This window comes from Patiria miniata, unplaced genomic scaffold (genome assembly GCF_015706575.1).
Source record: "Patiria miniata isolate m_02_andy unplaced genomic scaffold, ASM1570657v1 HiC_scaffold_16, whole genome shotgun sequence".
NCBI lineage: Eukaryota > Metazoa > Echinodermata > Asteroidea > Valvatida > Asterinidae > Patiria > Patiria miniata.
In genome coordinates, this window is record NW_024037054.1 from 54,764 (window position 1) to 79,862 (window position 25,099).

Here is a 25,099-nt window from a genome sequence, read left to right on the forward strand (position 1 = left end):
AATCCCCAGGAAATGCACGTTTGTGTCCCATTAAACTGTTACTTTCAATTTTCAAGGATAGTTTAGCGCCTTTGGTGAGTTTGGGAGTTTTATGTAAATGTCCATACTCATGAGCAAAAGTGTCATGTCATTTCAGAAACTCAATGTTACAGCAGTTATCAGTTTTAATTTCCTTTGGTTTTCCAGCACCAACAGTTGCAAGAATTAATTTGGGATATTTTGCTGTCGTAAACTTATATACGTGTAGTTTTATCTCTTTTTTTTGGGGGGGGGGGGAGGTGTGATTGGTTGTGTCAGTTCATGGCAGTAAGCCAACGAGCAAACTTTTCTCACAAATTTTCCATAAGCACATTTTTGGGTTGACAATTTGAACGGAAAGGAAAAAAATGGACTGAACAGTGTTTTTCTGAAATGGCATCACAGTAACAGCGTCCTTGTCTGAAAAGGAATGGATAGTTTTAAATGTTGAAAGACGTGAACTTTTCAAACAAATTAATCAAAAAGGGAAGTCAAATATTTTTTTTATTTTGAGATTAGTAGAAATTCGCACAAAATATGTTCCTAAGAAAAATTTATTTCATAAACCTCTAAATAAAAATATATTTGTGGTACGTGGCGCTGTAGGACAAAGTTGACTTGTAAGGAGACTAGTCACTGAGGATTTTGCACAGCACGGCATATGCTTGGGGAGTTTGGACCATTGGTTCTGTCCTTAGTACAGGGACTCCTGGGTCCTAGGAGAAAAAAACTCGGGAAATTTTGTTTCGATGCGAGTACAACAGTGTGCATTACCTATGAACAGAACACAGGTCCGAACAATTAGGTATTTTCGTGCCTAATTTTATTTTTTTGGACATTGTAAGTACAGTACATAATTATTGTGGAAAGAACACCCCTACGATCGCAATGGTTATACCCGAATTGACCTGGAGTCTAGTCTCCGCCGATAATGGTTGGGGTCGGGTCCAGTTGCCGGTGTTTTTGTACGTTGCTAACCAGACTACATACTGACTTCCTATGCGCTTCAGCGAACATGTGCATATTTCCGTGACATCACCTCTCGTATAAAAGCAGCAAATTTCCGGCTTATGCATAATGTCCTCTCCAAAGCGACAAAAAATGGCTTCTCTGCTGGAACATCTTAAACAAGTCTCGACTGTTGTCGCAGATACCGGTGATTTTGAGCGTAAGTTTTTAGTAAGTTTTAGCCAGGATTGGGTCAAAGAATAGTCGCCTGACACAGACACACAGCACTAGCACTAGCAGTAGCACATGTATTGTATGTATCTTGAGAAACTCTACTAAAAACTACTACTAGCCCAGGTTGGACGAAGTCTTCATTGCAATACGACTAGCGTCCAGGATGAGAATTCTCTACATAAGACCACCCAAAATTTGGCCCAGATTTGTGTTACGTTTTACCTCGTTACATAGCTGGAGTTACCCAGCCCTGAATTTTATCATTGGGTTGTCATGTAGGGCTGGAGCTAATTTTTTCACGTAACTGAGCAGCGTAGGCAGGTCCCAAAAGAAATTGCGAAAATTTTTGGAAAATGTTCAATTTTGTCCCCATTACACACTAATTGCAACTGCAACTCGCCCCAAACTTGCCTGGAATAACCATTACACAGGTCCTTAAAGTAAAATACGATCCACGATGAAGATTCAGCCTACAATTGCAGTGAAAAAAGGAGGAATAACCGCTAACCTGACAACCTTGCAGGCATGGCCAGGACCGCAATTGGTTTGTGCACAAAAAAATTGTGTACAATGAATGGCGGTCGATAACCAGGCACAGAGCGTTGTCAACTACTCGTTTTTGCCGGCTGCGCTGGCTGTTGGCGCATGACGTCACGCGGAAGCGTAACACCCAATGACTGTTTCATGCACTATCGGTTGCGGTTCCAGTACCAAAGCTGTGATGCGAGTGGTAAACCTCATATTAGTGATAAATGATCAAATTCAGGGCTGGGTAACTCCAGCTACTCGTTACAGAAGCTTATTTCACGCCTACATTTTCTATGTGTCCTTACCTATTGGGCCGCTGGGTTCAGGAATTCCATATGTGATGCTGACTGACATTAATCAGGAAAATAAACTCTAAAGCAGCGTTACACGTGTACGTGTTTGTAGTCTCTTTTCATCAGTTTATTCCCAGAGTCGTACGTCATGTACAATGTACGTGTGTACGAAAGCACGCTAGCGCCCTCATTTGTTTAGTTTTGGTTGGAACCGTGACATCACTCCAGCCAACCGATGTCACGAAAACGCTCAACCAATGACCAAAGCCGAAACGTGTTTCTGGTAACTGGCGCGAAAACACGCTCGGTCATTGGATTAGCGACCGCGCCTTCAAGTAAGTGCGCGTGCGTATGAGGGTGGTTACTAAGCAAATCACGCGTGCGCACTGCATATTCATGCTGCATAGTCTGGCCCCCGGACCAGACGTGATATGAGCGTCGAGAATAATTGTCCGATCTAGGGAACCAGACTACACGCTGCACAGACATACATCATGTACGACTAGAATAGACTCGGCAGTGAGAAACTGATGAAAAGAGTCTACAAACACGTACAAGTTTAACGTTGCTTTCGAGTTTATTTTCCAGATGAAGGTCGGTCAGCATCGCATATGGAATTTCTGAACCCAGCGGCCCAATAGATAAGGACACATACATGTAGAATACTACAACGTAAAAATTGGCTTCTCCAACAAGGTAAAAATATTAAAAATATTGGTCAGAAATTTTTTCACCCGGTTTTGAGCACTTCATACCCTGGACTCCCTCCGTTACGTAGGGAGGAAAGGGAGTCCACCTGGGCTAGGTCCTACTAGTACTAGGCTCATTCTTCGTTAACCCTAACCCCCTAAGAGTTCATTTGGAGCACAGTACCACATACTACAAAGTACTACAAAAATTATGTATGCAGGTACCCAAATACTAGAAAGTACTATGAGTGCTGTGCTCACTTATATGCTCAAGTACTGCATACTACAGTTTACTACTAGTAGTATTTTGTAGCGTTAGGTGCGGTTAGGGTTAAAGTGTTCAAGTTGGGACTCGGACTTTACAAAATATCAACTACAATGAATATATGAAATCTGCTCAAAATCGTAAAGTTTAATAGCTCCAGAACATGGTTTACTCCAACTGCAACGCAACAAGGAGTGTTGAGCAGTATTGATGCAGATGCAGAGTACTGATTTTTAACTTACAATGTAACTATATTTTTTGACATAAATACTTGAAACTAAACCTTCTAAAACGTGTTTTAACAACCTAATAGATACGTTACCACCATTCTATTTATAGAAAAGTTGTCTTTGAAACAAAAACTGGGGAGGCTTAAGTCAATATGAATTTCGGAGCTACACATTGTGAAAGACGGACTAAAAATAGAGGAATTTGAGTGACAGTATTAACAGGTACATTGGAAAACATCATTTTTTTTCTAGATTGTTAAAACAAGGCACAAACTGTCTATCTCGATTGGATATGCGCATAATTTCCGTTGCTACATCTAATGATCTATCTATCACTTTGCATGTTGCAACTTCTCATTTATTTGCCATAAACTAAGTAATAAGTCGTTATCATTTCGATGAACAGGTAATTATACAAATATTTCCGATGAGACTGAAATAGTAAGATCCACAATGCCAAGCTGTTTTGGTAACGTATCTGGCAAACAGATTTATAATAAAAACACGATATACGGGATAACGCAGTAAGCAACAAGTTACACAAAACTGTAGAGCAGCTGCTGTGATCAATCATATTATAATGATGCTATTGAAAACGCCACGCTCTTCATACACCAAAGGTATCGTCAAAATCTAAAAATGTGTACACACTGTATACGAACAAAGTCAGAACCCGACAATTAAAAAACAATCAATAAAATTTGAGTTTGCATTGTTCCACACAGCAGAAATGATCCCTGTTTCGTCACTCTGTTATAATGTGCATTTTATGAATACATGGAACCATACAAAGGCGATTTTTAACTAGGCCTAACTTTTTATTTTTGGGGGAAAATAACTACTTGAAGTTAAGTCTTCTAAACGTCGTGTAACGATCTAACAGATACATTACGGCAAGTCCACATCAATAAATTCATGTCTTTAAATAAGATTCTGTAGATATTTTAAGTAGATGTGAATTTCATTGGAACACATTGTGCGTGACAGACAGACTGATATAAGAGGTTTCATTGATTCTGTTTGTCAACAAAAAAACATTTTATAATGATCATTAAAATTACAAAGAATTACTTAAGTATATAATTCAAGGACCATCATGCAGGGCGGATCCAGGAATTTTTGCAGGGGGGTCGGCCTGTCAGATATTTTTTTATATCCCATTGTTGCAGGTTTTGGGGGGGTCAGAGCATGGGGGTATTCTAGACCGGGGCTTCGGATCCGCGCCTGCGTTTAGAATATCATCTTGTTCTATTATTAAGGTTATAATCATTATTTTTTATTTAATTTTATTTCATTTTTGGGGTCAGAGCAGGGGAATATAAATTATACGGAAATAATCATGTGACGTTTTATTCGTGTGATCTGTTTTGCGCATGCATATCACGGTTAATGACTTTACTAAAGTGCAAAACAGTGCACCCCTGGCAAACAATCCTGATCAACTATGACCAAATGATTTAAAATTAAATTCAGGCACACAGGATGGAGGTCAGAGTTTCCTTTTCCTAAGTGTGTTAAGCTGCCCCACCTCCCACCCCATAAGTTCACCCCCAACCAACCCACCTACCCTACCGCCCGAACCCTCGAAACCATCATTTAAGTGTCCCTGTTGGTTAGAGATAATGTCTGTACAATACATTTAATTGTATCATCTTAGCTACGCTCGCAAATTAAAGATTGATATTTGAACAGATACGTTACCGAGCTGATCAGATACGAGCTGATCAACATAACATTTGCATGATGAATTCATAATCAGTAACGTATCTGGTGTAACGTACCTGGTGTAACGTATCTGACCGGCTTATGTTGAAATACATTGTAGGCTTCCCTTGACAAAATGTGTCACCTTAACCTAAGCCACTTGCTCAGTCATCACCCAACACACTGTTGACTGGTATGGTGTTTGAGGTCAGCTTCCGTCACGTGTCTCGAAAGGAAAGGCAAAAATAGGTAACGCATCTGGCGCTACACATACATAACACATGGATTTTTTCGTTGACAGTTCTATATTTTTTTTCAAATTCAAAACTTACTAGATTTATGTCATATGTACAATATAATGCCCAGTTTGGTCTAATCTGTGAGCAACTTCAACGTGCATATTCCGTAAATGTTAAGTCTGTTTACCGTTTCGAAAAAATAGTAACGTAATATTAGGGCTGAGTCAATTCGAATAATTGAATATTCGAATATTCGACCTTCCAATCGATCGAATATTCGGTTATTTGGCCATTCCAAATTCCCTTAAAAGCAAAAATATGCCATACATGTACATGTAGTCAACGTACGTGAGCACGTCAGCATGCCATGCATGATTTCTTCACAGGTAAGTCAGGTATTTGACAACAATCAGTTGTTCTTCAGTCGTCAGTAATTTAAAGATTAACAATCACCAGAGAAGCTAGAGTGAAGGATTCCTTGTTTGCATGGGGGACGTATTAAGCCGTGAACCCCAAACACGGCGGGTGGCGTCAGCTATTGTGACTCTCCGACCCTTAACTCGCAAACAGGAACCGAGCATATCTATTACTGGAAGCTTCTTGAAGTCTACAAAACGGTGTACTTCCTAGTCACAGTATTGAGGATAAAAAAAAAAATCACTTTTATAGTAATAACTCGCACTTTTGTCACCAAGAATTGAGGAAATGATTTTATATCATTTTAAATAAACTTATTCTCAACAACCAAAAACTCCAAGAAAAAAACCTATGATATTTAATGTCTTTATTCAATGAAATATGGGTCTTTGAATTGTAAATGCATATTTAAGTTTATGCAAATAATGGGCGTGGGCGCGGCATACACACGCCCCAGCTTGACACGTGCAAAGCAGTATTTCCTTGTTTGCCCACAGGGGATGTATTATAAGCTGTGTACCCAAAACACGAAGGGTGACATTTCAGCAACCCACCTAAAGAAAAGAAAAAATCGCCAGCCGAGCTCCGGCGGGCGCATTGTTGGCGGGCTAATTAGGGCACAGGTGCGCTGACTTGGTTCTTTTGTCTGGCTAAGTGCGTGCTCTGGAGATAACTTTCTAATAAATAGGCTTCTAAAAGGTTTGGATATTCCAACCTTTTGTCTAGCTGTGGTTTTCTATGCTGGGAATCAGGGGTACGGTGTGGTGAGTTGACCGCAAAGTCTGTCTGGCGAAATAAACGAGAGCTCTTTTGAGTTTGAAATCCTCTCTGTTGTCTGCCCTTTTTCTTGCGTTTTGCTCGACTTGGAGGACATAAGCCAGAGGTTCCCGCCATTATTACTGAAAGTATAATTGCTGAACTAGTTTTTGAAGTGTTTATGTATGTTTTATTTGTGCAAATATTGGGTGCAATTAGCAGACTAACCCAGCGAACAAAGCTGACGGACAACGAACGAAAATGTGTTCGATAAAAGGGTGCTCTGATCAGTTGAGAGAACTAGATTATTTTGTACATTTACATGTATATAATTACGGAGTCATTGAGGCGAACATCTAACAGCCATAATAAATTTACCCCTAAAAGTAAACAAGAAATTCTTTTAGAAAAATCCCAGAGTCCATAACGTAAATGAACCAAGGTTTTCAAAACGTTTTAATGTAATGTTGGGGTTCATGACAAGTTTTCTACAACACCGCCACGTGCTGTGGGCAGCATCCTGCGTGCAAGGCGATTCCCTAAACCACGTGCATTCGACACGATTGAACAGGCGATAGAAAACTTTTGGGGGAATTGGCTTCGCTGTATCAGTGTAATGTACCGCTTCTTGTGCGACCCTGTGCGAGCAGTATGTCCTCAAAATAAGTACATGAAAACGGAAAATACAAAGGCCCACACAGAAAAAAGAAATCAAGTTCTTTGCATGAGATTGCAGAGGTCTTCTACATCGATGTTGGCATGCCATTTTCGCGATGTCAATAGCCGATCCAGTAAGCCCCTCCCACTGCGCACGTGGGCAAATTAACACGTGCTCCTCTCCAATGCCACGCTGCATTTTCCTATGCTGCACACATGTACTGTACATACGTAACACCAACGCGCGGGGAAACTTGCCAGGATCGCATCGGGAAAACAGCGGCGGTTTTCTTTTGAAAATAGGGATTGTAAGTAGGACAACAACAAACAAAAATACGGACAACGGAAACGTTACTACTCATGCTTGAATTTTGATATGAAAATGTGTCAGGAAGTGTTTTGTGAAGACATGAAAGACAAAATGTCTTGTTTATCTTGTCGGAAGCATCAGTGATTGGTGTTGCAGTCCGGCGTTAAAAAAATGGGTTGGCTTTACTGCAAGCACTCCCAAAGCAGAAGTAATATATGTATGGCATTATTGCTTGGCTACTTTTATGGGTTTTTTTGGCAGCAACTTGAAACTTAACTTTGAGAATACACTTTTGTTGTTAAAAAAAAAAAATTTCCACCTTTTTATTTCATTGCATATCACCACCGAATATTCTTATTCGAAAATAAATATTCGATTATCGATCGAATATTCGAATATTCGAATATTCGACACAGCCCTATAACGTATCTGGTTATGAAATTGGCAACATGCGCTCTGCAGGCGCTCAAGTAAAATTAATGAGCTAATCTTTTTTGATTTGTCATTGTATATTTAGGGCATACTATGGACTTATAATATAAAAGGGTAATCATTGATATGCACACATGAAAGACGATTGGGAGACTTTTCATGAAACGCACCTTGGCTGGCGACATGAGAAAAACGCAACAAATACCACCTTACCGTCACAATTTCTTTTTGATTTTTTTTTACCTTCTTACTACATGGGTTTATGAAACAAAACTCGGCCACGAAGAAAATTAATATAAATCATTATCGAACACACTGTGTACTTCTTAGAAACACAAGCGACACAAAAATGGCACATTTGAATACTTTAGCGGAGAATGGCCCACTAAAAAATGCGTCAACAAGTGTCAACTGGCGTCAACCCAGCGTCAACAAACTTCGTATAGGTTTTGAAACATCAAAAGACGCTTTATATGGCAGAAAAAGAGAGGAGTCAGACACCTTCAGCATATAAAATAAACTTAAAATTATTTAAAAACTTGTTTTTTGAACGCGAAATGCACGACGAGTTTGTTGATTAATGTTGGCTGCCATCTTGTTTGTATGGCACTGTACATTGTACACTTCACGCATGCGTAGTATGGCTAGCTTCAGGCATTGTCAGGTAAATGAAATGGCAGCCAACACAAACTCGACAAAATCGTTGTACATTTCGCATTGAAAAAAACAACTTTTGAAATTATTTTTACTTGAATTTATATGCTGAAGGTATTCTTTGTTGGCATCAAGCTGCTTTTGATATTCCAAAACTTATACAAAATTTGTTGACGGTGGGTTGACGACCGTTCATGCTTGTTCATGTTGTGTAGTAAACAGCCACTCGTGACAAAAATAGGGTTTTGGTGAAAAAGACGCCAATAAATCGCGGAAAAAAAGGGACTTTATGTTCTTTCAGCTAATCATGGTAATTCATTTGGCTGTGCTTTTCTCCGGATAACAAATTTTTAGCGGGGGGGGGGGGGGGGTGGGCATGTGCCCCACACGCCCCTCCCCAGTGTATAACACAGTGTATAGCAACTGTGTTGCATAAGCGCCCGTAAGTCTGCACAGGATGCGGTTTTTTTTAGCGCATGTGTTCTGCTGTATTGTTACAAGCTATCATCTATAGGACCATGGAGGTATGTTTGGCCAATCATTGGCTTACATGATGCTGGATCAATGCTGGTTTATGTGCCATTTATTTGCTTGTTTTTTAAGCCAGTCTTTATATCACATGTTACCCCCAGGCGATCGAGTGTGGCTAACGTGGCCACGTGACCAATCAGAATCCATCAACTCTCCAAGGTATTTTTTAATATCTATTATGTGTATTATACACATTTTGCCAGATATGCCCCATTCATTGGCATTATGAGTTAATATTTAATATACATACATGTACATGTACAACACTGTACAAATGTATGTACAACTACAAATGTACATAGTCCTGTGATTTTATTGGAAATGTGGAATCGTGCTTAGTAAATGTGGAATAGTAATTGTGCCCAAACAATTAGTAGTTGTAGTCCTGTGATGATGGCTCTAAATTATAGAACCATAGAACCTTGAAGATAAATGTATAGTACATGTACAAATGTACATGTACTGCAGGATTTGCTCCACTCTACCTCCAGTGTATTGTGTAATCTGCATTTTCAGGGTCAATTGGTCTTTACAGTCTGGTGTGATTCAGCAAATTGAACTGGCCACTTACATAGGTGTACATGTACATGTACATGATGTATAGTATGTACATTGTATATATATTCACAGGTAGCAGCTTCTTGAAAAACAGCACAGATTTCTAGTGAAGCACAGTCTGTTCATGTGCACTGAAAACCAGTTGCTTATTTGGTCCATAATTTTGGTCTTGAAGATCTGAAATTTTACTGACGGTTGGTTGGGGACTTTGACTGTGATGCAGCAAAATGATTGGGTAATGGACCTATGGGCCAGTCAGTCCCGAAAAGATGTATGCATTCCCCATTCATCATCTCCACACTGTTCTGTAATACTGTTACATTGTTAGTTATTTTAATGATTGATAAATGTTTTAGGCTATAATATAGTTTTAATCCCCTAGTGGGTGACAATGTATATATTGCAGCTCATTTACTTTTAAGTATAGTAGATTTCATGCCTCTCTAGTGGGTATATACATGTACAGTACATGTCTCTAGTGGGACAATACATGTACAGTATGTGGTTTGGGGATTAACAAACATTTTCCAAACAACCTGTTAACTAAAGTTACAGCTATACAAATGTACATTGTAATAGCAGCGTGGCTATTACTGTTAAAACGAACTGGACACTTTGTATTTGAGTCGACCACTCAAAACTACATATTGGGCGTGCCTCAATGAAGTACCATATGTACACAAGCACATAACATATTGTTATAGTCTCCCTTGCATGCTACCACTCTGGGATTAGACACAAGGAAGTACATGTATGCGAATGGACTTTTGATTACAGTGTTGTACATGCATGTACTATTTCTCCATGCATATACCTACATGTGGGTGTGTGGAGAATTGTACTACCAGCATCCTGTTCAATGTAGTTGTACATTGTTAGAATTTTGTTCATCTGGTTTATATTGTTAATTACACCAACTCATTGTTTTGCAAGTGGAAAGAAAGAGCAGTCTCAGTATTATTTCATACCTTGTAGGCATGATCAAAATGGCATCAAATGCCAGCTGATTTAAAGCTGGAGTCCATCATTTGCAGCTATCCAAAAAGTAACTGGCGTAATTCTTGTTGAAAAACATACTTGGTTGAAAGATAGTAAGGGGACTAAACTCCCTGTGAAATTATTCTTTCTGGAAAGCTGTCATTTTGAAGAAATCAACAAAAGAAGGCCTTTCCAACGGTGCTTCTTAAGACGCACCGTAGGAAATTTAAATTAGTAGTTCTTTTTATTTTGCAGCGAAGCGCGTGCAAGCATTGGCACGACGCACACGCGCGCGGGGTTGCTATAATTCGTCGGATCAGTGCGCGACATCGCATAGCTGCAATCGGCTCATTGAGAACGTGTCACGGACGCTGAATTCAGGCCCAATTCAAAACATGATTCAGCAACTTTTGATTTGAAATCAAGATCCTAGAAGGCTGTTTTTCTTGGAATATACAGCTGAAGCTGGGCTGAAAATTCATCAGGTTAGTTGTTCAATACCCTTCTTTAGATTTTGAGCACGTTTGTTGCTTCAAACGAACAAAATGCACAAATTACAAATGATGGACTATACCTTTAAATTCATTATTTTCTGCACTACATGAATACATGGAATCATGTTGACAGGTGAAAACTGCTAGGTGAACTTCCTTGATGCAGTATTTTGTCACTTTGTTGACTTCCGTGAGCGTATTCGGACCTTGTGGGTTTCCTGAATACAAACGAACTATGATCAACTTAAGAGAGCTCTCATGGTCATTCCCTGAATACATGTACATATGTGTGTACGGTGTGTGCTATGATGATACACAGTACACTCCATTGTGTGTGTGTGTACTGTATGTGCTATGATGATACACAGTACACTCCATTTTTGTGTGTGTGTACTGTATGTGCTATGATGATACACAGTACACTCCATTTTTGTGTGTGTACTGTATGTGCTATGATGATACACAGTACTCCATTTGTGTGTGTGTGTGTACTGTATGTGCTATGATGATACACAGTACACTCCATTTTTGTGTGTGTGTACTGTATGTGCTATGATGATACACAGTACACTCCATTTTTGTGTGTGTCATGTGTACGGTGTGTGCTATGATGATACACAGTTGTGCTATGATGATACACAGTACTCCATTTTTGTGTGTGTGTGTACTGTATGTGCTATGATGATACACAGTACACTCCATTTTGTGTGTGTACGGTATGTGCTATGATGATACACAGTACACTCCATTTTGTGTGTGTACGGTATGTGCTATGATGATATACAGTACACTCCATTTTTTGTGTGTGTACGGTATGTGCTATGATGATACACAGTACACTCCAGTTTGTGTGTGTGTACTGTATGTGCTATGATGACACACAGTACACGCCATGTGTGTGTGTGTGTACAGTATGTGCTATGATGATACACAGTACACTCCATTTTTTGTGTGTGTACGGTATGTGCTATGATGATACACAGTACACTCCATTTTGTGTGTGTGTACTGTATGTGCTATGATGATACACAGTACACTCCATTTTGTGTGTGTGTACGGTATGTGCTATGATGATACACAGTACACTCCATTTTGTGTGTGTGTACGGTATGTGCTATGATGATACACAGTACACTCCTTTTTTTTGTATTCGAAAAGTATGTTTACTGTACAGCATCTGAAAAGTAAACCTTTGTCCTAATGATCCCGACGGAAGGTCAAACTAAATTATAAAACACTCCTTAACCCTAACTCCCTACTGTCTTTTACTTACAGGTAGTACTGGAACAAGTCTACCAAAATCCATCAATCATATTGCTTCTAATGCAGGCTTTGCTTTAGGCTTCCAGGCCCAAGTCCATCATTACTCCATCAATATTTATTCAAACCAGGCCTGCAGGACCAACAAGTCTCCCAAAATCCACCTAAATGGGAATGGATTTTTGGAGTGGGAAGGTTAGGGTTAACCAGTTCGCGCCGGGATTATTTTGACAGTGACCGGACCCAGATATGGGATTGTTTTTCATGAACCTTGATGCCAGATGGGTTCAGGCCATCATCTGCGGGTCGTACACCCTGATATTTCTGGGCTTGCTAACTGCAAGCGGGTCACAGACAGATATTTCTGGCTTATCATCCGCAAAACGTTTTCGTGTATATCTTTCAATTTATTTATTATTTTTTCTTTTTTGGGGGGGGGGGAGGTTGGGGGTTGGAGGTCGATTTCTCATTCAAGAGTAAATTGCTTATAGATCAGGGCTGAGTGACATCAGTTTTTATTGGTTCTTGCAAGGTTGGCAATTTTTTTTTTTTTTATTATCTAAAAAAATCGGATTGATTTGATTTAAATCTAATTTTGTTGATTTTTTTTAACATTCAAAATATTGATATGCGTAATGCCTGTCTTAAAATGTGTCTAAATCTCCCCATGCACCCTTACACCCATCACTAAGGAGTTTACAGGTTCCTATAAAACCCATCATCCACAAAACTCAATAAATTGATAAATGCTTTTGAAAAAAAAATGTATTGAATCAGTGACTAAACAAAATCACTTGATTTCCTCTACATAGTTTAACGGTACATGAATACTGAAGACACTTTATAGGTTCACGGCTTGATTGATACAGCTGAGATACGTTGTGTGATGAATGAAAAATGTCATTTATGGTACATGTACATGGTATACAATGTTCATAAAAAAATACGAATATAGTTCTCCATGGGCATGTTGTTTCATAAAAATGCGTCTAATTTCAAAACGGGGGGGCACTGATCCCGGTGTAACTTATAGTGTTTCATTGATGGTCCTTCATATAAGGTGGGGGTCATTCCATGTCAAGGCTGAACAAGCTGAAATTTTAAGTTTTAGCACCATCGGACAAACGGTTTTCGAGCTACCGCCCCCATTGTTCGGCAAATTTGGTCAAATGGGCGTGGCCACCAATTTTCAAATGACCACATCTCCATAACGTGTGGGCCAAATTTGTTGTTCTTGGTTGCTTTGGAAAGGTAACATCATAAGGAATCCAAATTTACCTTTACTATCTCATGTCAAAGTAATTTGAAGTATGATGACCTTTTGACCTTTACTTTGAACTTGAATTTGACCTTGTGGATCACATGACCTTGAGACGAACTTCAATGAAAATTATACCGCACCATGTTTTCTACAAAATATCCAAAAATTGGGGGTATAATATTTTTTGTTTGGTTTCTAGCTTATGTCAAAGTTGGCATACGTGTTGCAAAATGTGATATCCCTTTACATGTACACATTTCAGGGACCAAAAAATCCCTACTTTAAATCCACTAGTACACTGCATAGGGATATCACATTTTGCAACACGTATGCCAACTTTGAAATGAGCTAGAAACCAAGCAAAAAAATATATACCGGGTACCCCCAATTTTTGGATATTTTGTAGAACACTTGGTGGGGTATAATTTTCATCGAAGTTCGTCTCAAGGTTGGGTGATCCACAAGGTCAAATTCAAGGTCAAAAGGTCATCAAACTTCAAATAACTCCGATATGAAAAATAGTGGTAAATTTGGATTTCTTATGATGTAACCTTTCAAAAGAAACCAAGATTAACAAATTTGGCCCACAGGTTATGGAAATATGGTCATTTGAAAATTGGCGGCCACGCCCATTTTGACCAAAATTGCCAAAAAATGGCGGGATAGCGCGAAAAGCGTTTGTCCGATGGCGCTAAATCTAAAAATTTCAGCTTGTTTAGCCTAAATTACCCTATAAATTAAATATGAACCGATTAGAAGGGGGTCGGGTTTAAATTTTAATTTTTTGGGGTGATTTGACACGGGAATGACCCGTGGATACTATAAATCAGGCCTTGCACCTTTAAAGGATATTCTCAATCTAAATTTTTATGGAGAAATGTTAGGAGTAAGATTATCAACTGGGACCTTAATACACCTTGTGATGCTTCAGGTACATGTAAGCCTACACCAGCACAGTTGATTCTCAATATTACTGTGAACAGATCAAGGAATGATTAAAACAAATGTGAATGTGCTGTCATTAAAATTCAAGCTTTGACGAAAAACTAATAATATAAACTAATGTAATATGGTCGTTTGCTTTGCAGTAATCAACCAATACAAGCCGACAGATGCTACCACCAACCCCTCTCTCCTCCTGGCAGCTGCAAAGATTGAGAAATACAATCATCTGATTGAAGATGCAGTCAACTATGGCAAGAGCAATGCTAGGTGATATACCCAGTCCAATAACGTAGAGTGCCGTCGTAGGTTTAAAAAAAATATGGAAAACATCTTTTGGGTAATTTCATGAGAAAGTCGACATGGCTGAAAAGTGGAAAATTTATGAAATCCTCACAACTACAAGCACATGCACCACAGCCTCAAATGTGGTATCAAATTAAAGGGGACAACAAGACCTTTCATTTTTGTTAAGTGTAATAATATTGTTAAGTGTAATGTTTGTGTCCCCCTCAAAAAAAATCAAATTGGGTTTATTGGGGGTATGTTTTCACATGCAAAATACAGATGTTGTGCGAGTTTTTGTTTTTTAAGGCAAAAGGGGTCATATTCTATGCTAAAAAAAAATTGGTTTTTGATTATTAGTTTCATATCTATTTTAACTAGTACCAATGATGGTAGGACAAACTGTGACGTAACTAAACATAATGTAACCGCACAAGATTTTTGTGCTATGCTTCAAACTGATGAGAGAATTTGAAAAATATGTGAAAACATTTGTCAATTAGTAAGCAATTACAGAAAAAACTATCATTTGTTTCAGCTGTATCCCATTTGAGGAAATGTTTTATTTAAAGACATGCATTGTAACTAACCAGAAATTTCACCTGGAGAAAATTGATTTAATTGTCAGATACGTTGCTAGTCCTATATAATTTGTCAAGTACCAGTACATGCTTGCATGATGTGACATGATTACGTGTTTATTCACAGCACCCTCAAAGAGCAGGTCACAGCCACCATGGACAAGCTCTTTGTCAATTTTGGAGTGGAAATCCTGAAGATAGTCCCAGGAAGGGTCTCCACAGAGGTAGATGCACGGTGAGTTGCCATGTCTAAGGAGGTTCACAGTTGTGATTCATAACATTGAACTATACACAAGGGAGATTTGAGTTCACGTGAATTGATGCACTGGTATAGTTTGATCATACACAGAGGTCTACCTTCACTGTTGTGGAGTAAAAGCTGCTGGTACATGTATGATCAGAAACAGTTCATCATGGATTAAATCACAACAGAAGGCCAATTTTTTTTGGAAATGAAACTTTTATTCGTTTTTTACCCCTCAGCCGAGAGGCTCGAGGGGTATTGTCATCGCCTAGGGCGTCCGTCCGTCCGGATGTGTGTGTGTCCGTCCGTCCGTCCGTCCGGGCAGCTAAGTTTCCGGATGATAACTTGAGTTAGAAATGTTGTTTGGGGTTGTAACTTCGGTAGGGGGTTGCCCTTGGGAGTAGCCAAGTTGGGATTGGTTTTGAGGTCAAAAGGTCAAAGGTCAAGGTCACCGTGGTGAGTTAAATGTAAATGGTTTCCGGATGATAACTTGAGTTAGAAATGAGATTTTGGTGTCTAACTTTGGAAGAGGGTTGCCCTTGGGAGAAGGCAAGTTGGGATTGGTTTTGGGGTCAAAAGGTCAAAGGTCAAGGTCAGCATGGTGAGATAAAGGTAAATGGTTTCCGGATGATAACTTGAGTTAGAAATGAGATTTTGGTGTCTAACTTTGATAGGGGGTTGCCCTTGGGAGTAGGCAAGTTGGGATTGGTTTTGGGGTCAAAAGGTCAAAGGTCAAGGTCACCGTGGTGAGTTAAATGTAAATGGTTTCAGGATGATAACTTGAGTTAGAAATGAGATTTTGGTGTCTAACTTTGGTAGAGGGTTGCCCTTGGGAGTAGGCAAGTTGGGATTGGTTTTGGGGTCAAAAGGTCAAAGGTCAAGGTCACCATTGTGAGTTAAAGGTAAATGGTTTCCGGATGATAACTTGAGTTAGAAATGCGATTTTGGTGTCTAACTTTGGAAGAGGGTTCCCCTTGGGAGAAGGCAAGTTGGGATTGGTTTTGGGGTCAAAAGGTCAAAGGTCAAGGTCAGCATGGTGAGTTAAAGGTAAATGGTTTCCGGATGATAACTTGAGTTAGAAATGAGATTTTGGTGTCTGACTGAGGTAGGGGTTTGCCCTTGGGTACAGGCAAGTTTGGATTGGTTTTGGGGTCAAAAGGTCAAAGGTCAAGGTCACCGTGGTGAGTTCAATGTAAATGGTTCCGAATGATAACTTGAGTTAGAAATGAAATGTTGGTGTCTAACTTCGGTAGGGGGTTTCCCATTGGTACAGGCATGTTGGGACTGGTTCTGGGGTCAAAGGCCAAAGGTCAAGGTCACCACGTTGAGTTAAAGGTTAATGGTTTCCGGATGATAACTTGACTCTGGCTGAGGGGTTTCAACAGCAACGCTGTTATTTTTGGGATTGAATTCACTAAAAAAAAAAAAATCTAATTGTAATCAAGCAATTAAAGGAATCTGCTATACATGTTGTTGTGTCTGTTATGTACATTACTTGCCCTGTGGTTGTTAAAATGTGGTGATCTCCATCCAGCCTTTGCAGAACAGCATTTTGCTATTGTACATATATTCGCTCCACCAAATACTGAATAGCACACATTGTATACTTTTTTTTTTTGGGGTATGCATTCAGAATGTGAGTGGTTGCAGACACTGTGCAATGTTCATGAACATTGGGCTTGACTAAAGCAAATTCTTTATGATGTTTATTATGATGTTCAACATTCTGCTGAATGCGAGTACAATTATTTCACACTGTATCATGTAAATCATCAAGGTAGCAAATAAATACAATGAAATAAATGTAAAAATAATATAACAAGTCCATATCACAAAGCTTTGCAACTTTTCTTTCAGTCTGTCGTTTGACATCGATGCTCAGATTGCTAAGGCAAAGAAGTTGATTGCATTGTATGAAGATCAGGGCATTGGTAAAGAACGAATCCTCATCAAGCTGAGTTCAACATGGGAGGGCATCCAAGCTGCCAGGTGAGTACAGAAATACTCAGAGATGCAAAGAGTCCAGATTTAAAGCTAATTGCCTGGATTTATGGCCATATTTATAACTCCTGGTTTTCAATGAAAGTAGGCTTATGTATATTTGTTCTCATATTTGTCTCCAGTTTTCACAACTGGGTCTTAGTTTTCACACAAGGTCTCAGGGGCAGGTTTGACTGACTTGGTCAGCTTAATGCCAACAATGGCTTCTTTGCATATTTCATTTGTCAGTTAATGTGTTAGGTGAATAAGGTTAAAGTAATGATTCAAATCAGTATGAACCATCGATGAAGGCAGACAACTTGACATGCATTGGAATGTTTTATCTTAGATTCCAAGATACAGTTTAGATTCATTACAATGTTGGATTTAGCACGGTTAGGCTAAATATGAATAAATCCATTCCCAGTCCGAGTAGTATATTCACTTCTTTACTTCTTGATCATTTCTTTGTTTCCATGACAACCATAGGCAGCTGGAGAAGGACTATGGCATCCACTGTAACCTCACCCTTCTCTTCTCCTTTGCTCAGGTAAGATGGGCTAACAATCAAACCCAATGTTTTCCTAAAAAATCTGGTCTTTCATTTATTAGTTTGGATTCAATGTGTTCACTTTTTTTTCCAATTCAACTTTCATCTTGATCTTCACTTTATCTCCAAAATTGGTTTAAACCAGAATCTGTAATTTAGTTATAAGTTTTGTGTCTTAAACCAAAACTAATGCAAAGTCAGAAAATATACTACTTTCTTTTGGACTTTATGAGCACAAATGAATGTTTTCGTGTAAGGGCGTGTTTCTGTGCCAGCATCATAAAAAAAAGTCACCTGGTATCATTTGGCCCATGCTCTGGGCTTCCTAGAATGAAAGGGTAAAATATTTCCCCCTAAAACATATTTTATGTTCACATGTTTCTTTTTGAAAGTAATGTGTTTGAGTAAATTTAATTCGTTCAGGATTTCCCTTGCAAAAAGATGTTTGCAGATTTTCCAAAATAAAAAGGTGCATAGAACAAAATGATACTACTTGTACAAGGGGAGTAAGCTTAACATGCGCATAAGGAAATAAAATGTAATACTTACAAAATGTTTCTAGTTTTTACTCGGTCAGTTAGAGAGACATTTGACATACCCATTGATCTCTCTAAAGTTGTACCTTTTACTTCTTAGTATACTTCAGTGGATAGGGTTATTTTCACAGAAAATGATAAAGCAGTCAAATACTGAATGTCTATATATTCAGTGAGGTTGTGTCTGCAGTTTAGACACATTTTAGTATGCTAAAACATTGACACATTTCTCTTTTCCATTTTCTTTGCTACTTCTGTCATCTGTTGCTGCAGGCTGTTGCATGTGCAGAGGCTGGAGTGACTCTGATTTCACCGTTTGTGGGTCGTATCTTGGACTGGTACAAAGCCAAAACCGGCAAGGCTGGCTATGAATCTGCAGAGGATCCAGGTAGGTGATCAGATAGGTCTGGGGAGGTTTCATCTGTATTGGTATCTTGGGCTGATTACAAAAACCTGGTTTGATTTTGCCTCAGTAAAAGTTTAAATGTGACATTTACACTTGAATTGTGGTCATAATTGTAAGTGCACTTGGAACTAATTTCTGGGCCTGTTCTCATGGCTATGCTTTCCATGGTATTGTTTGCTTATGATCACTATTGTGTGCGATAGCAGCACTGGTAAAGAAATGCTGTGCTGATCCATTGAGTAACAATCCTCAGTTACATGATGTATTGCATGTACATAAACCATAAATCCTTGCTAACCCATGGTAACCTCTATAGTTTGTATGGATCAGGGCTGGATTAAGCTCACCCATAGCCCTAGGCATAAGGTTTTTTTATACTCCCTGTAAGTATATTTGGGTGCAGACCAGTAAATGCATTGCCAACACACAGTGATAAATGCCCTCACTTCCGGAAAATATAGAAAAAAAACTACTTTTCAGAGTGTTAAGCTTGATGTATCATGTTACACTTTCTGTTCTTCGCTTGTTTTTTTTTTTTGGGGGGGGGTGCGGTGGCAGGGACTAACCAATGACTTTTGAGTGTTTTTTTCCCTTAAAGATGATCACTCCCTTATAGTCCTGAACTCAGCACCATTTCAATAATGATCTCTCTACTCCATAGCAAAATAGAGAAAATTTCAGGTCCAGTGTCATCCCAAATTTCTCACAAAATTCCAGCTCAAAGACGATTTCAGAGCTTGCACCCTTCATTGCTACAAACCGTAAAGTACAAAACTCTGTACAAAGAGAGAAATGACTTGGTCAGCGTAGGCAATTTTGGGCCTATTTACTCATCGCCAACTGTAGGCCATTAGGGGCAGTTTACTTTTTTATGTTTTTCACACAACACTTTGATTGCCTCATCAAAACTGAAGAAGCGCAGCCTTTGTGGGGATTTTTCGCTTACGGGAAATAGGGGGCCATTCAGAATTTTCAATGTTTTAAAATTTCGATCTTTTTTCCAAATTGTGGGTGGGTGGGTCAAGCTAAATAATTGAAAATCGAAATTCAGTTTCCATGGAAAAAAGATTAAAAAAAACAAAGAAAGATAGATCTTTTGACTTGCCTGAACAACGCGCAAGCGTTCCGATATCGCGATGCGTGTTTCTTTTCCAACTTGGTCCCCTGTGTGTACTGTACATGTACATGTACGTCATGTACGTGTATAGACCCACTGTGGCATGAGAGGGAGGTGGTTTTTCAGTAGAGTTGGAGGAAAGATTTCCATATATACGAAGTTCACTCAACACCCTGTGTACAAACCCCATGAGATTGGACTGAAATATTCTAAGTGTTTTCTCACTGCTCAAATTGACTTTGATGACATGAAATTGCTATCTGGGGGCTTGTTAGTCAATACAGAGGAAAATTGGTGAATTTCTTATATGGAAATCTTTCCGACTTGGATGCCGGGCGTTTCTAGCGGTTAGGCTGTGCAGAGGCAGCAGGGTACCAGGTGTACTAGATCGGCTCTATAACACGCCGCAGGTGTCGATTACCAATCGCTATAAAAAACTGGACTATTCAACCACTGGACTCCAAGACTACGAGGACCGCAGCCTGTGATGTGATGACTGCCCAAACCTGATGTTGTTCTTTCGCTCGTACCCCCGCCCTGCAAACAGGGCGGGGGGGACGAGGGAATGTTTTTCTCAGCTACCTCACGTGACAGGCACAACCTCAAATGCCACATGTCATCCACCTCATCCAGAAATAGCCCCATAAATGTGGCCAATTTACTGGACTGCCTCCGTAAATAAAGGCCACACTGCCACCATATACAAAAACATGTCGAACTTTGTCAAATTTTGATTTTCACATTTAGGCTTAGTTTGTAGTTTATTTTTGCTTTAGAAGCATACTCACCCCCTTTATAGGCTAATTAGAAAGTGCTGCCTTTTTCAGATGTCTATTTTTCGTAAAATTTCATGTTGAAATTTTGATATGCAAACGTGTGCAAACGAATCTGGAAATTTCACGAAAAATAGACACCTGAAAAGGCAGCACTTTCTGATTAGCCTAAAAAGAGGGTAAGTATGCTTCTAAAGCAAAAATAAACTACAAACTAAGCCTAAATGTGAAAATCAAAATTTGACAAAGTTCGACATGTTTTTGTACAGAATGGCCCCTAGTGTCATAAATTTGGGCCCAGATTTAGATTGAGATATGACACCCTTTGAATACGAAAAACCTGAGAGTTTAACATGATTTGGACATTTTCAAGAAGACTTTTTGGTTTGAAATGTTTACTCATCAAATTTACTTATACGTTTTATTGACTTGCTTGACTGATTACATATTGAAGAAAATTCTTCTTTTTTTTCATAGGTGTAGTCAGCGTTAAGAAGATATATAACTACTACAAGAAGTTTGGCTACAAGACAGTGGTGATGGGGGCTTCATTCCGCAACATTGGTGAAATTACCGAGCTGGCCGGTGTGGATAACATCACTATCAGGTAGGCAAGGTTTGCGACTCATTTTGGTCCCAGTCAGCACTTAGGTATGTTTCTGCTGATGAAGGTAATACTTTTTCGTGTTATTTTTCTCTTTAGTCCTAAGCTGCTGGAAGAGTTAAAGACGACCAACGCTCCACTGCCTCGGAAGCTGTCACCTGATTCAGGTTGGAAGTTTCCTGTCTTTCAAAGTTAGATTTTTTTGAGAAATTTCTCAGGAGGTTTTTCATCTTTTCCCCCTATCAATCGAAACATTTGTCCATGCTAAGTTACATATTGTCCTTGTTGAACCTTTTCCTTCTATAGACATCTTAGCTTCAGAGGATATGACCCATTGGATTTCTACTATGCATTTAGTGAGGGAATAAATATGTGCTTGCTCGGTTTTAAAGAAGTACGTTTAAAACTGGCTCAGGGGCCTGGACGCCCTTTGCTCGGAACATTATCGGAGACCAGGCCCCTGAGCCGATTTTAAACGTACTTGTTTAGCACATATTTATTCCCATTCATAAATACCTTCGAGTCAAAAAGTCAAAACAAGTCAAAAATTATAAAATTCCAAAGATTTTGTTCAACAATTTTACTTCATGTCATTTGAAACACCCCTCTAGTTATGGTATGTGCCTCATTGGTACTATTGTGCATGCCTAAGTGAAGATTGTGAATGTTCAATCAATAAAAGGGTAAAACATTTCACAGGAGTCCAAATTTGATGTGACACCGGAAAAGTGTTTAAGACCAGCCAGTCTGTGTTTTATCAACAGTTTAAAACCACCCATGAGACAGGCTCTTGACCAATAGGAATGGGTAAACTGTCTTAGGTATTTATGAATATATTTTGATGCCCCACTGCATTATTTTGTGTGTTTCTTTGTTTTTTGTTTTAACTGAAAATATTAATTAAGCAAAGAAAATGTGTTGATTTGCTCTTCTGGTGCTATGACATATTGTGCTACTTTGAACAGAAATTGACAAATCAGCACTGACCTTTGCCAAACATTCTTCAACAGCACTGGCAAGCGAACCATTTTACCTTTATAAGGAAAAAAAACCCATGTAACTTAATTTTCTTCATTACTAGCGGAAGAACTGACGATGGAAAAGGTATCCCTTGGTGAGCAGCAGTTCCGCTGGCTGCACAACGAGGATCAGATGGCTGTGGAGAAACTCTCGGATGGAATCCGCAACTTTGCTGCCGATGCCATCAAACTTGAGAACATGCTGAAGGAGAAACTCGCTCAGTAAGAACAACAAACAATTGAGTAGGCCTATTACTACGGAGTCATCAGTCTCTGTACACACGAGCTAGAGTTAAAATATTCGCAATGCTACTAACAGATGTTGCTTCCCCCTCACTGCAACTGGCTACCCAGCCATCATATCTGTATATTAGAATACATGTAGTGTATTTCTGAACAGGTAGTGTTTCCTACATGACTCAATTTGTGGGCGCATTACATTCCTTAGCATTGGGAAATCGAGAACAAATAGCAAATTACCCTTTTCCAGATTCAGTGAGATAAAAGTAACCAGTTATGAATACATCATGAAATTTGATTGGTTGTTTGCAATGTCGAAAATCTTGACTGCATAGTTATTAATTGTTTTACCCTTTTCCAGATTCAGTGCGATAAAAATAACCAGTTATGAATACATCATGAAATTTGATTGGTTGTTTGCAATGTCAAAAATCTTGACTGCATAGTTATTAATTGTTTTTTGCAAAACGCAACTTTCAGATAAACTGTTCATATGGCATAGAGTTTGATGGAATTGTTTGTAGTCCATGTGCCCCATGACATAATGCCGACAGGCAACCAAGCAGGGGTGAGATTTGTCAGGATTTGTCCTGATTTCAGGATTTTTAAAGAATCCCTTTTGAAATCTTGAATTCCTGAGGTTTTACCATATATATAAAGCAAAAGATATGGATGTTTTAATGGGTGTCTTTTGGCGAATATGAACACATACAAGAGACCCTTCATTGCTCTGGGGACCTCAAACCCTCTGCCGATTATTCCATGGATTGTTCATTTTCTGCCAGTCTCACCCCTGACCACCAGGCAACCCAAACACTGAAGCCTCTTGTGCATGTTATTTGGCCCACATTAGACAGTATATGTCAACACTTTTAAACCAGTCCTATTTCAAGAGAGATACATGCAGATACATACGCGCTTTGGAAAGAAACTCTTCAAATATAGGTGTTGTCTAAAACAAAAAATAATTAGCAAGTCTTCCCAAATGTTTTTAAAAAAAAGAAAGGTTTTTTAATGAGTCCGCACAACTTTATGTGATATGCACTGAACGATTAGTTTATTATAATCTTTAAGGTTAGAAAACTGGGCAGTAGAAGTTTGAGTTAATATTTTAATAATTATGGAATGTAGTTTTGACCTGATTCATAGTACATTGTTCATCTATAAACTTTGCTGAATAAGAATTAAAGATCATTTATCTTGTTACATTATTATGAATGGAAATGATTGAATCTGAGAAAGATACAGCAAAGAAAGAACAGAAAGCTACTTTTGTACTTCATTTAAATAAAACGTGTTTATTTTGACACCCTGAGAAAGGCAGATACTGCAATTAACATTAAAATATTGGTTGAGGGCTGTTTATACTTGACTTTACCTATGTTGGCTAATTACCTGAATTTTGCACCATAAAAAAACCTAGATATAAAAATATATGAATTTATTTTTATACGAAAGTAATTTAGATCTTTTTTCTCTTGGTCGAAACCAGGTTTGTTTTGTTAAACCGATGTTTTGATTTTGAGCAAGGTCCTAATTGATATATAATTTTCTTTGAGTTTGAAGGTGTTTAAAAAACAGGAAAGGGAAGGGGACAGTGATGTTCGAGGTAAATGTAATAAAGTACTGTAGCAGAGAATGCGTGTGTGCAATTTATTTTTGGTGGTGGATTAATGAAAGAGAATTTGCAGGTTTTCTTTAAAATGACACTCGTGTTATTTACATTGGTTGTAAGTGGTTTGGATCTCGTGTTTTTCTGGAAGTGATAGCACCAAAGTTAGTAGGTGCATTCTGCTAGTGCCACCAGAAGAGAAAACAATTTGTACGTGATGCAGACTTTCCGCAGTGCACCGCACTTATATCCATGGAGGTAGAAAAGACGGCGTGGTAGGATAACCGCATAATACACAAAATTGAGAAAAACGCTTGAGTGGCAGCTTTTGCCTCGACAAGCATGACGTCACTGGTCGAATGAGCCAAAATGTAAAAAAAAAGTACCTGAGCTCACTTTACATCAAGCTGTGTTTGCAATTCTTTTTTCTTTTTCTAGTGGGGAGATTAGAAAGTTGATTTTTTTCTCTCTAATTTGCCTGTTTCTTTCTCTTTATTGTTTTACCCCCAAAAGTCAAGTCATACTGAATCTGTAACAAAACAACCACATGCTGATGTTATAATTAACAGGATTAATTGGTTCTTTGCTTATCCTTCAAAATGATATCCTTCACTTTTTCATCCACTTCCCATAATAATCCTTTACAACATTAAGATAGGCCTACAAACTGTTTCATGTTGGAACTTTCAAGTAAACTAAGCTGTTTCGAGCATTTTTTTTTAGCGGTTCCACTGAGCTAATTGCCCTGATGAAT

At 38.8% G+C, this 25,099-nt stretch overlaps 1 protein-coding gene across 1 annotated transcript; it reads left to right on the top strand.

The window, feature by feature from the left end:
- Positions 1-994: 994 nt before the first annotated feature.
- On the top strand, positions 995-24,372 carry LOC119722600 (transaldolase-like). Its single transcript, XM_038192783.1, has 9 exons — positions 995-1,186; positions 14,545-14,668; positions 15,392-15,499; positions 17,366-17,497; positions 17,978-18,038; positions 18,848-18,962; positions 21,348-21,477; positions 21,574-21,641; positions 22,556-24,372. The coding sequence occupies exons 1-9, from the start codon at positions 1,096-1,098 to the stop codon at positions 22,717-22,719; spliced, it is 993 nt and encodes a 330-aa protein (XP_038048711.1). The 5' UTR covers positions 995-1,095; the 3' UTR covers positions 22,720-24,372.
- The last annotated feature ends 727 nt before the right edge of the window (positions 24,373-25,099 follow it).

Bases quoted from the DNA above. Each gene is read 5' to 3' on its own strand.
- LOC119722600 (XM_038192783.1), top strand. From the start codon at position 1,096: ATGTCCTCTCCAAAGCGACAAAAAATGGCTTCTCTGCTGGAACATCTT. The intron at 18,039-18,847 runs GTAAGATGGGCT...CTGTTGCTGCAG, and splicing joins TTCTCTTCTCCTTTGCTCAG to GCTGTTGCATGTGCAGAGGC. The intron at 21,642-22,555 runs GTTGGAAGTTTC...CTTCATTACTAG, and splicing joins GAAGCTGTCACCTGATTCAG to CGGAAGAACTGACGATGGAA.